Raw genomic sequence first — 16,035 nt, 5'->3', positions numbered from 1 at the left:
AAGAATAACCAATGACAGTGGTAACTATCAATTTCTATAAATTTAAAACTGTATTGGTTTTAGACTTTCAAGACCAAATTATTTCAAAGCACAAATGTGTCTTGCACACAATTCCTTGGAGAACAACTAAGTGAAACAACAGTTCTGGAGAGATCCTTCTTTCAGCTCCCTAATATGTAAGAACGAGTTATTCATTATCTGGTAGAGGAGCAGTTTATACCTCTACATAAAAAAGGAACTAACAGATGTAAAGACTGAATAAAAATTACTCTTTACTACCTGTCACTGGAATAAATCATTTGATGCCCAGGTAGGCATTTAGCAAACTGACTCCTTATGAAGTAGTCAACCAAGATTAAAGGACAAGACTCAGAAGCAGCTCAGAAAGAGATCTGGACAGGAACCACATTGGGTGGCTGTAGACACTGGGGCCTAGGTCTCTAAATTACGGGGAAATCTGGTATACTTCTGAGTCCAGAGCCATCATGGTAGGGGAGATGGCATTGAAAATGATGTCTTACTAGTGTCAAGACTCAGAACTTCCATGCAGCTATACCTCACGTAGAGCCCAGGATGCTTTTGTTGACTCATTACCATCTTAGCTAATGGCAATATGGCATTACTAAAAGAATAAAAAATAAATGTCACAGTACCGGCGCCACCTGAACCACTTGGAGCTGTATATGCTGAGGCTGCTGGAGACCAGAAGCAGACTGCGACACAGGGATATACTGAATCCTCTGGTAGTCACCTTGTGGCGTTCGGTAATCTGTTGTTAGAGTCTGGGACAGTTCTGTCATTGCTTGGGTTAGCAAGTCTGTTGTCTAAAAAAAAAAAAAAAAAAAAATCACAGAACCTGTTAGTTGGCAACATCACACTGTATGCAGTAATTTCAGCACTCATTAAGTTTGGTGCTGGTACATCATGGAACTACAAACCAACCCTGGGAGCCTGTCTCTGATCTAGTAGAGAAGCTCTGGAGGTTCTGATATCACCACAGTGAAGGAGAATTTCTTGCTCCTCTTTCAACAGAGAGCTTTGGACCACAGTGACCTGGCTGCTCAGTCACAGAACAATGCCTTATATAGCAACTGAAGGATAAGGACTCCAACTGCAGCCAATTAAATAAGATTGGCATGGCTTTGGTGTTTAGAAAGAGGATGCACTCTGAAGGGAATGAAATATTCTTCCTGGTCACCCACTTACCACCACAGTTTCTCCAGTGGCACTATCTGTTGTTAAGACTGCCGGGGTGGCACTGATCACAGCTGTTGTCAAGGGTGTATGGATAGTGCTGGAGAGCTGGGCATATTCTGGATGTTTCTTTCGAATGTGCTGGACCATCTTGGTCTGAAAAATTAAGGAGAAAAAAAATTAAAAACAATTCCTTCAACTGAGTCAGGAGAGTGAGTTTGATGCCAGCCAGCCTGGTCTATGTAGCAAGATTATGTCTCAACAAAATAAAAACAAAACAAATTACCGGAATTAATTACTTTATTTTTATTTATTTGAGGAAGAGAGAGAGAGAGATAGAGAGAGATATATAGAAATAGGTAGGTAGAGAGAGAGAGAGAAAAAAAGAGAGAGAATGGGCATGCCAGGGCCTCCAGCCACTGCAAACAAACTCCAGATGCATGTGCCCCCTTGTGCATCTGGCTTATGTGGGTCCTGGAGAGTTGAACCTGGGTCCTTTGCTTTGCAGACAAACACCTTAACTGCTAAGCCATCTCTCCTTCCCCCCTCCCAAGAATTAATTACTTTTTCATATGTAAACCCTCCAGAAGTTCTCAAAGTATCTTATCATATGCCTTCAGAAAGTAAAAAGGGGGCTGGAGAAATTGCACAGCAGTTAAGGCACCTGCAAAGCCTAATGACCCAGGTTTGAATCCCAGGTACCCATGTAAAGCTAGATTACAAAGTGTTACACATATCTGGACTTCATTTGCAGTAGCTAGAGGCCCTGGCATGCTGATTCTCATATTCTCTCTCTAATAAATAAATAAACAAAATATAAAAATACTTTCTAAGAAAAAAAGTAAAAGTACACACCATTAATCCTAGCACTTGAAAGGCTGAGGTAGGAGGATCACTGTATGAGGTCACCCTGGGCTATAGAGTGATTTCTAGGTCAGCTTGGGCTAGAGTGAGACCCTGCTTCAAAAAAACAAAGCAGCAAAACAATGAAGAAAAAAAATTGAAATTAAAAAAAGCAAGCTGGATGTAATAGGACATATATGTAATCCCAGCACTCAAGAAACTAAGGCAAGAAAGACAGAGTTAAAAGCCAGCCTGGACTACATAATAAGTCACTACCTCAATAAATAAATACCCAGCAGCCAGGCATGGTGGCTTCTGAAGCTGAGGCAGAAAGATCACTTAAACCCCATACAGATATCTTGTTTCAATTAAAATTAAAACATCAGAGCAACACTGACCACACTCTGGAAGTGTCTGTACATCCAAAACAGCACAAGGGTGTAAAAGAGGGAAGAGTAAGAGGAGAAAAAGTAGAAACGCGTGACTCTACGCCATCAATCAGTGCCCAAAGGGTTCATATGATCCACCCATTCTCCCCACCCACCCCAGAGAAAATGGCTCTTTTTATAAGAACTATTACCTTAGTTCCTTCCACAGGCCTCAGCATATAAACTGAACATAGAATGTTCAAATATGAGGCCTTAAGCAGGCTGAGGGAAAGGAGAGCAGTCAAGTACTAGACTAGGGGAAAGAGTAGTAATTTAGAGGAGCCCACAACACTCTCTTCTTCTTCTTCTTTTTTTTTTTCAAAGTAGGGTCTTACTTTAGCCCAGGCTGACCTGGAATTCACTATGTTGTCTCAGGGTGGCCTCAAACTCACAATGATCCTCCTACCTCTGCCTCCTGAGTGCTAGGATTAAAGGCATGTGCCACCATGCCTGGCTCTCCTCCCATTCTTTTTTTTTTTTTTTTTTTTAACAACTTCCATGATTGTAAACAATATCCATGGTGATGCTCTCCCTCCCCACCACTTTCCCCTTTGAAACTCTATTCTCCATCATATCCCCCTCCTCCTCTCAATCAGTCTCTCTTGTATTTTGATGTCATCATCTTTTCCTCCTATTATGATGGTCTTGTGTAGGTAGTGTCAGGCACTGTGAGGTCATAGATATCCAGGCCATTTTTGTCTGGTCTCTTCCCATTTTTTACTGTGGCCCTGCTTACAGACAACAGGATAAAATTTCTTTCCACCCCTAATTCAGAAGCACCCACACAGAACATCTCCTCTATTACAATATTTCTAGAACCTGGGGCTACAGAGTGAGTTCTAGGTCAGCGTGGGCTAGAGTGAGACTCGGTTTAAAAAAACAAAAAGCAGACTGGAGAGATAGCTCAGCAGTTAAGGCACTTGCCTGCAAACTTTAACAACCCCCGTTCTATTTCCCAGGACCCATGTAAAGCCAGATGCACAAGGTGGCATATGTATCTGGAGTGTGTTTGCAGCAGCTGGAGGCTCTAGCATGCCCAGTCTCTCTCTCTTCTACCCCTCTCTGCTTGCAGGTAGATAGATAGATAGATAGATAGAAAGACAGACAGACAGACAGTGTTACAGTCAGGTTTGCACTGCTGGCAGAAATTACCCAACCAAGAGGAGGTTGTGGGAAAAAAGGTTTATTTCAGCTTACGGACTCTAGGGGAAGATCCATAATGGCAGGGGAAAATGATGGCATGAGCAGAGGGTGGATATCACCCACTGGCCAACAGAAGGTGGACAACAGCAACAGGAGAGTATGCCAAATACTGGCAAGGGGATACTGGCTGTCATACTCATAAGCCCGCCCCCAACAATATACTGCCTCCAGGAGATGTTAATTCCCAAATCTCCATCAGCTGGTAACCTAGCATTCAGAACACCTAAGTTTATGGGGACACCTGAATCAAACTGCCACAGGAAGATAGATAGATGGATAAGTAGATAAATAAATGCACAACAATCAAAAATGGTGTTTCTCACATAGAGGTTTTGATATCCAACTTAGTCAGAAGTCAGTGCCATACCTTACTGCTGTATTGCTTGGAGCAGTGTGGGCAGCAGACAGGAGGGGTGGCAATGGTGCCTGTTAGCTGGGTATGGGTGCTCAGCATGGGGTCTGGTTCTCCCGGGCCGGCAGGACGAAGTTTCCGAATGCTTGGTGGAAGCTCAGCTCCTGGGTGGTTCTTCAGAATATGGGCTTTCCGCTTGCTGGCACTCTTGTACACCTACAGGTTCAAATACTTTGCCATGAAAGGAGTTCTACTTCCACTTTCTTGTTTAAAGCAAACTTAAATTTTTCAGTCCAAGGAAATAAGAAACAGTGTTGACATAGCCCCAAATAAAAGTATATTAACAAGCCAGGTGTAGTGGCATACACTGATAATCTCAGTTCTCAGGAGGCAATAGCAAGAGATTCTTGATTTCAAGGCTACTCTGGACTACACAACAGGTTCAAGCCCAGCCTGAACTACACAGTAAGTCTTAAAATAACAAAGACTAAGACAGGCGTGGTGGTGCACACCTCTAATCTCAACACTCTAGAGGCAGATGTAGGAGGATTGCTGTGAGTCAACCTGGGACTACAGAGTGAGTTCCAGTTATAATGATAAGGGTTGCTAGGTGTGGTGGTACACACTTATAATTGCAGCTCTCAGAAGGTGATAGCAAAGTGAATGAGAGTTCAGGGTTAGCCTGAGATACATAGCAAAAACCTATTTTTTTTTTTTTTTTGAGGTAAGCCCAACAGACTGACCTTTTTTTTTTTCCACTTTTTTCAAAATTTTATTTACTTATTTGAGAGAGAGGGGAAGAGGCAGATAGAGAGAGAGATAATGGGCACACCAGGGAATCCAGCCACTGCAAACAAACTTCAGATGGGTGTGCTACCTTGTGCCTCTGGCTTACATGGGTCTTGGGGAATCAAGCCTGAGTTCTTTGGCTTTGTAGGCAAGCACCTTAATTGCTAAGCCATCTCTCCTGCCTACTTTTTACTTATTTTTTTTCTACTTTTTTACTTTTTATTTGAGATATATCTCACTAATTTTCCCAGGCAGTCCTTGAACTTAACAGTCCTCCTGCCTGAGTCCCCCAAGTAGGTAGGATTATAGGCCTGTGCTACTACATCCAACTCCAGACTGACCTTTTTTTCTTAAGTGTATGTGTGTGAAAGAGAGAGAGAGAGAGAGAGAGAGAGAATTGGTGTGCCAGGGCCTCCAGCCACTATAATTGAACTCCAGATGTGTGCACTACCTAGTGTGCATGTATGGCCTCGCACATTTGCATCTGGCTTACATGGGACCTGGAGGGTTGAACATGAGTCCTTATGCTTTGCAGGCAAGTGCCTTAACTGCTAAACCATCTCTCCAATCCAAAACCCTTATTTATTGGTTTTTCAAGATAGGGTCTCACTCTAGCTCAGGCTGACCTGGATCTCACTACGTATTCTCAGGGTGGCCTCAAAGTCACAGCGATCTTCCTACCTCTGTCTTCTGAGTGCTGGGGTTAAAGGTGTGTGCCATCACACCTGGCTCCAAACACCTATTTTTTTTTTTTTTTTTTTGATTTTTCGAGGTAGGGTCTCATTCTAGCCCAGGCTGACCTGGAATTCACTATGTAGTCTCAGGATGGCCTCAAACTCACAGCAATCCAATTACCTCTGCCTCCCAAGTGCTGGGTCTAAAGGTGTGCGCCACCACACCCGGCCAAACACCTATTTTTTTTCATATATTTTTTAAATTATTTATTTATTTATTTATTTGAGAGCAACAGACACAGAGAGAAAGACAGATAGAGGGAGAGAGAGAATGGGTGCGCCAGGGCTTCCAGCCTCTGCAAATGAACTCCAGATGCGTGCGCCCCCTTGTGCATCTGGCTAACGTGGGACCTGGGGAACCAAGCCTCGAACCGGGGTCCTTAGCGTCACAGGCAAGTGCTTAACCGCTAAGCCATCTCTCCAGCCCAAAACACCTATTTTTTTAAAAAGGCCTGGGTATATAGCTCAGTGGAAATGCATTCGCCTAGGATATGCAAGGCCTTGGATTCAATCCCCAGTACTACAATATTATATGTAGGTAATATGGCTATAATATAGAGTAATAATATAATATAGATATGCTAGGCAATTTTCTGTGAAGTTTCTGTATAAATATTAGTAACTATAAAAATAATCTTGGGGCCTGAAGAGATGGCTTAGTGGTTAAAGCATTTGCCTACAAAGCCAAAGGATCCTGGTTCAATTCTCCAGGACCCACATAAGATGGATGCACAAGGAGGCACATGCGTCTGGAGTTAGTTTGCAGTGGCTGAAGGCCCTGGCACGCCCATTCTCTCTCTCTCTCTCGCTGCCTCTTTCTCTCTCTCAAATAAATAAATAAATAAAATTTAAAAAATATTCTTGGGCTGGAGAGATGGCTTAGCAGGTAAGGCACATGTCTGCGAAGCCTAAGGATCCAGGTTTGATTCTCTAGGTTCCATATAAGGCAGATGCACTAGGTGGAGCCTGCGTCTGGAGTTTGTTTGCAGTGGCTAGAAGCCCTGGTGTGCCCATTCTCTCTCTCTCTCCCTGTCTCTAATAAATTTAATATATATACACACATATATATGTTAGGCCACCATGAGACAACATAGTGCATTACAGGTCAGCCTGAGCTAGAGCGAGACCCAGCCTCAGAAAACAAAACAAAACAAAACAAAACAAAACAAAACAAAACAAAACAAAACAAAACAAAACAAAACAAAAAAGAAACAGAGGCCCAAGTGGTAAAAGACATGGCAATAGGAAAGTCTAAGGGATATGGCTTTGTCTCCTTTTTCAACAAATGGGATGCCAAAAATGCTATTCAGCAGATGGGTGGCCAGTGGCTTGTTGGAAGACAAATCAGAACTAACTGGGCAACCCGAAAGCCTCCAGCTCCAAAGAGCATATATGAGTCCAATACCAAGCAGGTTGTCAGTCAGTAGAGTCCCAGCAATTGCACTGTATACTGTGGTGGTGTGACTTCTGGGCTGCCAGAACAATTAATGCTCCAGACTTTTTCACCATTTGGACAAATAATGGAAATTCGAGTTTTCCCCAATAAAGGATGTTCATTTTTTTGGTTCAATTCCCATGAAAGTACAGCACATGCAATTGTTTCTGTTAATGGTACTACCATTGAAGGTCATATTGTGAAATGCTATGTGGCAAAGAAACTCTCAATATGATAAATCCCATGCAACAGCAGCAGAATCAAATTGGATACCCACCAGCGTATGGCCAGTGGCGTCAGTGGCATGGAAATCTACAGCAGACTAGCCAAGTCCCTGCCTATGGAATGTATGGCTAGCCATGGAGCCAGCAAAGGTTCAGTCAGACCCAGTCTTCGCACCTTGGATGGGACAAAATTATGGAGTGCAGACACCACAAGGCCAGAATGGCAGTATGCTGCCTAATCAGCATGCTGGGTATCAAGTGGCAGTATATGAAACCCAGTGAGAAAGGACTCCAGAATCAAAAGCCAGTGGCTTGAGGCTACAGGGAGTGTAGTAAACCCATTGCTTACTTAAAGATTTATCAAATAAGCCAGTGCAAATGTTAGATACAAAGTATTTATTTAAAAGATTCATTTTTTAATCATGAAATTACTTTTCATCCACATTGTTTTAAAAGGAAAAAGATGGTGGATATCTGCCAACTTTTGCCTTCATTACCTTTTTTGATAAAGTTTCTCAGATCCTTGGTTTCAAATACAAATGCAGGGATTGATGCCACTTTTTTAAAATTAAGAGGCAGAAAACTGCACAATGTTGAACTTTTTTCCACTAAAAGTAGTGTGCAGTTTAGGTTGCATGCCCGATATGATTTAACATATGTAATATGAACATGTAAAAAGAAAAAGAAGCCAGGCATGGTGGCACACGCCTTTAATCCCAGCACTCGGGAGGCAGAGATAGTAGGATTGCTGTGAGTTAGAGGCTACCCTGAGACTACATAGTGAATTCCAGGTCAGCCTGGGCTACAGTGAGACCCTGCCTCAAAAAAAAAAAAAAAAAAAAAAAAGCCATGCTTGTACAAAGTCTCAAAATTTTTTGTAATCTCCAGCTTGTGCACAATTCTGTTTTAAGTTAAAAAGAATAGGTATTACTTGAGCTTTACTGTCTCCATTCTTATCCTCTTAGAATATTTAAATTATTAGTTTATATCTTTTTTTTTTTTTTTTTTTCCAAAGTAGGGTTTCACTGTAGTCCAGGCTGACCTGGAATTCACTCTGAAGTATCAGGGTAGCCTTGAACCATGAGGTGATCCTCTTACCTCTTCCTCCCAATTGCTGGGATTAAAGGTGTGCGCCACCACCATGCCCAGTTTAAAGAGACAATTTTATAAAGAACAACAAACAGAATATTCATTCTCTTTTTGCCTTTTCTGTAGCTACATAAGCTCAGGAAGAATGCCCAGCACACAGCTTTTCCACATCCCACTTAGTCTCCTAGAAGCCCCAAATCTACCACACATTTCACAGACGACAGGCACTCATTCTCATTTTAGGGCTTAGAAATTTAAAATGAATTCAGAAGCTAGACCTTTGGTAATCTCTTCTTTGTAACAAAAGTCACAGAGCAAAGGAATCATAAGAAAACAAAATCAACAAATCTTCAGGGTGAAAAAAAAAAGGCTTAAAATGAGGCTGCTTTTCTAGCCTTTCTTGTCTGGATAGAAAACTACTGAGAGACAAAAAGACAAGACTCTAATAGGCTTTCATCCTCAGAGAGGCTCACACCAGGAGGGAGGTGTGGCTTTTACCTTATCACAATACTGACAGAAGTAGTCCCGGTTGGGTTTTATAATGGGTAGGGTTAACTCCGGCACCTCTTCTATCTTCATGTCCGGATGTCTCTTTGATAAGTGATTTACCTAAAGTGAGAAAAGAGATGGGGGAAGAGGGAATTACAATTAGAAGCTAAAAGAATCACCAAACTAGAAGTTGGAATTCTCTACAACAAATGCTTAGAACCATAAGACCTTTGCCATCATCAGACACCAAAGGGCCACTGATAATGATAGGAGTTAACAGTAATTTACTTGGCAAATACTTGGTTCATGCATTTGGAATTCACTCTTGAATAAATAAAAATATTATTAAAAATGGCTGTTAGAACCCAACAGTACCTGGCAAAACTTAAACAAGACTCTCATAATAGAAAGAAAAGATGATGACATAAAAATTAAAGAGAGAATAATTGAGGGGGAAGGGATATGATGGAGGGTGGCTTTATGAAGGGGAGAATGGTGGAGGGGAGGGATTATGGTTTATCGTCTGTAATTATGGAATCTGTCAATAAAAAGTTTAAGAGAATGACTGCTATGGATGGAGAGATGGCTCAGCAGTTAAGAAGCTTGTCTGCAAAGCCTAAGGACTTGAGTCTGATTCAATAGTACCCATGTAAAGCCAGATGCACTAAGTGGCACATGCATCTGAAGTTCATTTGCAGTGGCAGGAAGCCCTGGCACAACTATACTCATTCTCTCTCTCAAGTAAATAAATATAATTAAAAAAAAACTGTTAGGAAATGGAAAATAACACTAAAAAGGATTTCTCTGAAGAATGCTCCTGACACAAGTCTGGCCCTCAATGCCCTGGCCTTACTGAGAACACTGAATTGAATACAAAAACCTGTTCTGTAACAGTCAGAAAAGTTAAGAGCAGTGAGCTGGCTGTCCTAATGTTTCTATTAACCTGGGACTATACCCTGCTTTGGACAAAGTTTCCTCCTAGCTATTTTCTAACTAAAAAACTGGGCAACACTTGGGTAGCAGGCAAAGACCCCACCGAAAAGCACCTTCAGGGGCAGAAATGAGAGAAGGGAAATAGAAAGAGATCAAGATAAAGAAAACTAAAACTAGTGGTGAAAAGCAGTAGAAGCCCATGGCTATAGCACCGTGGTAGAATACACGGTGAGCATGGAAAAGGCCCTGAGTTCCAGATCAGCACCAAAATAAGAGAGAAAATGGGTATTGGAGGGCAAGGGCGACAGGGAGCTGCTTTCCTGTTTCTTTCCCTAGCCATTGACTGACTCATCCACAAATCCAACTTAGTAAGCCATCATCACCACTGACAAGAAGGAGGAGGGTATAGAGAAAGAAAGCTGCTTATGTGGCCGGTACTAACCAGCATGCCTCGCCGCCGGAAGCCCATCATGCACAAGCGGCACTTGAATGTGAAGCTGTCGTAGTCAGTGGACGTGACACGGGGTTTGAAGGTCTTGGAGCGGCTGCTGCGGTCGGCTTTCCTGGCCTCCCTCTCAGGGTTGTGCATCCTTTGCATGTGCTCTCGGAGTTTGTCTTTTCGCTAGAGAAGTTTTGAAAAGGAGGTCAGGGTAGGACAAAAAACCCCACAAATTAGAAGTCACTGCACAGCTCACTGATCTCACTTGCTAGAAGGCTGGGACATATAGCTGGGAATCACAGTTCACTAACAAGCTAGTGCCTGTCAATGAGCCTAGTATGAAATGACCATCAGGCACGCATGGTGGCTGATGGAGGCTTATAATCTTAGCACTTTAAAGGCTGAGGCAGGAGACCCTTGCAAGTCTGAGAGATTGAGGCCAGTCTAACAAGAGTGAGACTTTGTCTCAAAAAAACCAAACCAAACCAAAACAAATAAACAAACAAACAACAACAACAACAACAACAAAACCAGCTGGGCATGGTGGCACACACTTTTAATCCCAGGACTGAGAGGCAGAGGTAGGAATTTGAGACCACTCTGAGACTACATTAAATTCCAGGTCAGTGTGGGCTAGAGTGAAACCCTACCTCAAAAACCAAAACAAAAAGAATTAATTTTTGCAAAGAAAGACTACATTTATGTAGAAAAGATCAGAAGAGTTAAGTTTGGCTTAAGAAATATACAACAAACTGATAATGAAATACTTGGTTTACAAAGCCATGTGTTAATTCCCATACTACTACTACTTCTTTTTTTTTTTTTCAAGGTAGGGTCTCACTCTGGTCCAGGCTGACCTGGAATTACCTATGTAGTCTCAGGGTGGCCTCAAACTCACAGCAATCCTCCTACCTCTGCCTCCAGAGTGCTGGGATTAAAGGTGCACCACCACGCCTGGCTCATCCCATACATTTTAACAATGATATTCTTATTATATTCCCAACTGAATTTAAGTAAGATTTTATCATATAATGGATTGCATGGCTCATGATCTACAGATTTAGAAGTTCAAGTAAACTACAAATAAAACATGCAGCGTAGGCTACAGGTCCAATTTTTTGGGGGGGGCTCTCCCTATGTTGCCCATGCTAATCCCCAAATCCTGGGCTCAAGTGATTTCCCTCACCTCAGTATCTGTGTTTCTGGGGCTACAGGCACACAGCACCATACCTAGTTTCAGTACTATTTTGATGATCTAGTTAGTGATACATGCTAGTGTAGAGACCACAGAGAAAAAATTAAATAGAGTGCATCTGAATATAAAACAAATTCAGGCCGGGTATGATGGTGCACACTTTTTGTTGTTGTTATTTTTCAAGGTAGGGTCTCATTCTAGCTCAGGCTGACCTGGAATTCACTATGTAGTCTCAGGGTGGCCTCAAACTCATGGCAATCTACCTACCTCTTCCTCCCGAGTGCTGGGACTAAAGGTATGAACCACTACGTCCGGTTCTCAGTGCACACTTTTAATCCAAGCACTTAAAAGGTTGAAGAGATGGCTCAATGATTAAGACACTTGCCTGCAAAGTCTAAGAACTCTGGTTTGATTCCCTAGTACTCATGTAAAGCCAGATGCACACGGTGGTACATGCATCTAGTTTGTTTGTTGCATGCCTATTCCCTCTCTTGGTTTTTTTTTTTTGGTTTTTTTTTTCTTGGTTATACAAAGTAGGGTCTCACTCTAGCCCACGCTGACCTGGAATTTACTATGAAGTCTTAGGGTGGCTTCAAACTTACAGTGATCCTCCTACCTCTCTGCCTCCTGAGTGCTGGGCTTAAAGGTCTGCAACACCACTCTTGATTCCATATTTTCTCTTTCAAATAAATAAATAAAATATATTTTTAAAAGGCTGAGGTGGGAGGATCACCATGAGTTCCAGGCCAGACTGGGCCAAACTGAGTCCCTACCTGAAAAACAAAACAAAACACAAATTCAGGGCTAAGGAGATGGCTCAGTAGATGAACTACTTGTTGCACTCACTTGAGTAGCTGAGCTGGGATCCCCAGAACCCATGTAAAAACCAACACTGTAGTGTTAGCATCTGTAATCTCAATAAGCTTAAGGGGAGAATGGAAGCAGAGATAGCAGGATCACCCAGAAGTTCATGGGCTAGCTAGCCTAGCATTCAGGGTGGTGAACAATGGAAGACTTATCTCAAATAAAGTGGAAGGTAAGGACTGAGCTCTGAAAATGTCTTCTGATCTCCACATACACACATGCACACACTCACATGTATACACACACACACTTTTTTTTTTCCCAAAAAGTGCCAACCATCTTTTCTAGTGGTGTTCTCTGCTCTTGAAAATACAATTGAACTGTTACTAGTTTTGTAAAGATTTCAAATCCTTCTACAAATCCAGTTCTTCCCTTCTTCTGGCATAGGGGTTTTCTTTAACCACTTCTGTTTCTGGTACACTTATTCACTAACTGTTCCTTGAGTGCTCACTAAGTATCAGGAACCACTGCAGGAGCAGAGTTCCAAGGCAAGGCAGCCCTCACCCATTACCTGCCCTGCTACCATGGTACGGCTGCTCTTTCTTCCTGTCCCAACAACCTGATTTCTGGAACACTTGGGAGAGAATACTCAGCACTTCTCAGTCTGCAGTAAAGTCTGGGTCAAGAACAGCCCTGAACAACAGAACCTGTCATCAGTATAGATACAGTGAGGAAGCCCCACTGCCTACCTCTTCCTGATCCCCACAGTCCCAAATTCCATCATATAATCCCTTTCTACCTCTTCCTCAACCCTGCATCCCCTAATTACCCCATATAATCCCTCCCTTGAAACTTTTCCAAATTCCCATTTCCCTAATGCCCCCATACAATCCCTTTAAATAGAACAATTCATTTTAATGGACTCATTTCCTAAATCTCAAAGCCTCATAGTAATCCTGTATCATGCCCTGCATGCACTGATGGACATAATTTGTTTGATGTTAAATCTCTGTAAATTCTTTCCATTCTAAAATTACTCAGTGTCTCCTCTCTCTCCTGCTGTCTAAGTCTAGCTCCTTAATCAGTAGCATATCCAGATATCAAGCCATTCAAGATCCAGATCTCCTCACCCTCCACCCTTCACACTAAGGTTGTGAATTCTCCCTCACACATCTATCCTCTCCTGCCTGCAGCCTCTGCCCGAGGTTAGGACCAGCTCCAAAAGGCCACCAACTCCCTTCACCTAAATCAGATTACAAGCTTACTAACTCTGACCCCATTTAAATATGAACTGCCCCCATCTCTCACTACTTCATCTCCTTAGTCCCTGCTGTTCCTTCTGCTTGGAATATCTTCATACCTCCTTCACTCTTTGTCCTCTCCTTTTTTTCTACCTAGCAAAATCTTCCCCATCCCTGAGTAAATTCAAATTTTCACTTTGATTTTAGGGTTTAGCTCATTGGTACCTTTGTCTAGCATGTGTGAGACCCTGGGTTCAATCTCAAAAAAGTCACCTTATCTAGAAACCGTCTCTTACACCACAAATCAGTCAATTGCTCTTTTATCACTGTCTTTTCTCTACTGAAGTATCAATTTTTTTCTAGACAGTCTCACTATGTAATCTAGGCTGGACTTGCACTCCAGATCTCCCTGTCTCAGCTTCCTAAGTGCTAAGATTATAGGCATGAGCCATCAAACTCAGCTTATAATATTTTAAATGTGAACCAGCATGGTGATGCACACCATTAATCTTAGCACTTGTGGGTCAGAGGTAGGAGAATCACTGTAAATTTAAAGCCAGCCTGGGACTACAGAGTGAGTTCCAGGTCAACCTGTGCTAGAGTGAGACTCTACCTCAAAAGCATTTTAAAAAATATTTTATTTCTTTATTTGCATACAGAGAGAGACAGAGAGAAAGACAGACAGACAGAGAGGATGGGCATGCCAGGGCCTTCAGCCACTACAAACAAAACAAATATTTTTCTTGGGCTGGAGAGATGGCTTAGCAGTTAAGCGCTTGCCTGTGAAGCCTAAGGACCCTGGTTCAAGGCTCAACTCCCCAGAACCCATGTTAGCCAGACACACAAGGGGGCACACATGTACGGAGTTCGTTTACAGTGGCTGGAAACCCTGACATGCCCATTCTCTCTCTCTCTCTCTTTCCCTCTTTCTCTCTCTATCTGTCACTCTCAAATAAATAAAACAAAAAATTAAAAAATATCTTTTGCATAATTTTATTTTTTTAATTATTAAATTATATTCATTGAGGGAAGTACAGAGCCAAGGAAAGACACCCATGTGGCTAGAGTTCCCATGTGGAGGGTCTGGAAATAGTGTGGAAAGAAAAGAAAAAGGAAAGTTCAAGGAGCTCCTGCCATGTGGAGAGCTGGATGGGATTAAAGAACCCTTGTGGAGAGTAAGGGCTGGGGAGAGCCGCCCCTGGGCTCAACCTGGCCCACAGTTGGAAGTTCCCAAGTGGTCAGAGTCATACATAATTTTCTAAGTAAAGTGTTTGCTCTGTAAGGTCAGAAGGCTTTACCTTGTCTTTATGTATATGCTGCTGCTCTCACTCAGTTTACAGTTGGCAACACAGCACAAATTACAAAAACATGTGCACTCTGATGGGGTCACCAGAAAAAGATCTTGTGGGAATTCCTAACAGAAGCACTACATTCAGAAATGCCCAGATGAAATGATATCCATCAAATTGAAATAATGAGTGTGGAAGTTTGTTATAAGCTAAAGATGAGAAAGCGATCAAATGGAGAACCAGCACTCCACACTGAAGTTATTCCACCTAGCCAGAGGACCAAATGGAAGGGGGAAATGGAGAGATCAGGGGAATCCAGATTTTACAGCATCTTTGGGGTCATGACATCAGATTTTTCTCTCGAAAAATTATTCTGTGGGCTAGGGAGATGGGTCACTGGATAAAGTGCTTAATATGCAAGTATGCGTACTTGAGTTCAGATCCTCAGACCCATGTATGAGTCAGAAGCTGTGGCAGGCTTCTACAATTTCAGCATGCCTATAACGAGGTGAAAGACAGGCAGGAAATTTTCCTTTGAAGCTTGCAGACAAGCTAGCCTGGTGTACGTGAAGCAAGCAACAAGAGGCCATCTCAAATGAGGTGGAAGGCAATGACTTCCACCCAAAAGTTGTCCTCCCAACTACCCATGTGCACTGTGGCATGCACATGCCCACATTCACATAACATGACCATGTGTGCATGCACACACATACATACATAAAAAAAGAAAGAAAAAAATTAACTCTAGCTAGAGTCTGAAAAATGTACTGAAGATATGTGGTGGCTGTGTGTGGTGTGTCCATTTGGCCAGATCAAATGACATTTCAGTGTCACCCTATCGCACCACACTAGAATCAGCCAAAAGGGAAACCAGCAGTAGCCAGGAAGGTGGAAGTGAAGTAGCGTCCAAGCTGCTCTTCCTGGCAGGGTCGGAGGGGGGGTGGTGGGAAGGTGCTTGTGAACCCTCTCTCCCTCCCACTCAGCCATCAGCTCTCTTCTTGCCTGCCAGACCTGCTCCAGGTTAGCTCCAGGATTACTTCTGGGCATAGCTATACAGACTTACAGCCCAGCTCTCCTTCATGGGACCACACTGCTTGGAGGAGCTGGAAGTTCCAGATCCCCAGCTAAACTCCCACTTACCCACCCAAACCAGAGCGTTGGATATACTTGTAACTTTCTGATGCCCAAATTCTCTTCTCAGACCCTTACTTCTCCATCTTCTCCTCCAGTTAAGTTCTTAATCATATAAGGAATTTTCTTACTCTGCAGCACTCACAGAGACAGACTGAACTCTGTCTCTAATGCACTGGGTGAAATGAAAGAGAAGGGCTGGAGAGATGGCTTAGCGGTTAAG

At 42.6% G+C, this 16,035-nt stretch overlaps 1 protein-coding gene and 1 pseudogene across 2 annotated transcripts in view; one reads left to right on the top strand and one right to left on the bottom strand.

The window, feature by feature from the left end:
- Window positions 1-16,035, bottom strand: part of Prdm10 (PR/SET domain 10) — a 150,386-nt gene that overhangs the window by 17,175 nt on the left and 117,176 nt on the right. For both annotated transcript variants that reach the window (XM_045145074.1, XM_045145075.1), the window contains 5 exons: window positions 10,156-10,335; window positions 8,790-8,900; window positions 4,036-4,236; window positions 1,207-1,350; window positions 654-824 (listed from right to left, as the gene is read on the bottom strand). In XM_045145074.1, coding sequence (XP_045001009.1) covers window positions 654-824; window positions 1,207-1,350; window positions 4,036-4,236; window positions 8,790-8,900; window positions 10,156-10,335 — 807 coding nt within the window. The remainder of the gene's footprint in view (window positions 1-653; window positions 825-1,206; window positions 1,351-4,035; window positions 4,237-8,789; window positions 8,901-10,155; window positions 10,336-16,035) is intronic.
- On the top strand, window positions 6,761-7,529 carry LOC101603383 (annotated as a pseudogene).

The sequence above is a fragment of the Jaculus jaculus genome, chromosome 3, assembly GCF_020740685.1.
Source record: "Jaculus jaculus isolate mJacJac1 chromosome 3, mJacJac1.mat.Y.cur, whole genome shotgun sequence".
Taxonomy (NCBI): Eukaryota; Metazoa; Chordata; class Mammalia; order Rodentia; family Dipodidae; genus Jaculus; species Jaculus jaculus.
The sequence above is the reverse complement of the archived record's forward strand: the minus strand, read 5'-3'. Positions and strand labels throughout refer to the sequence as shown.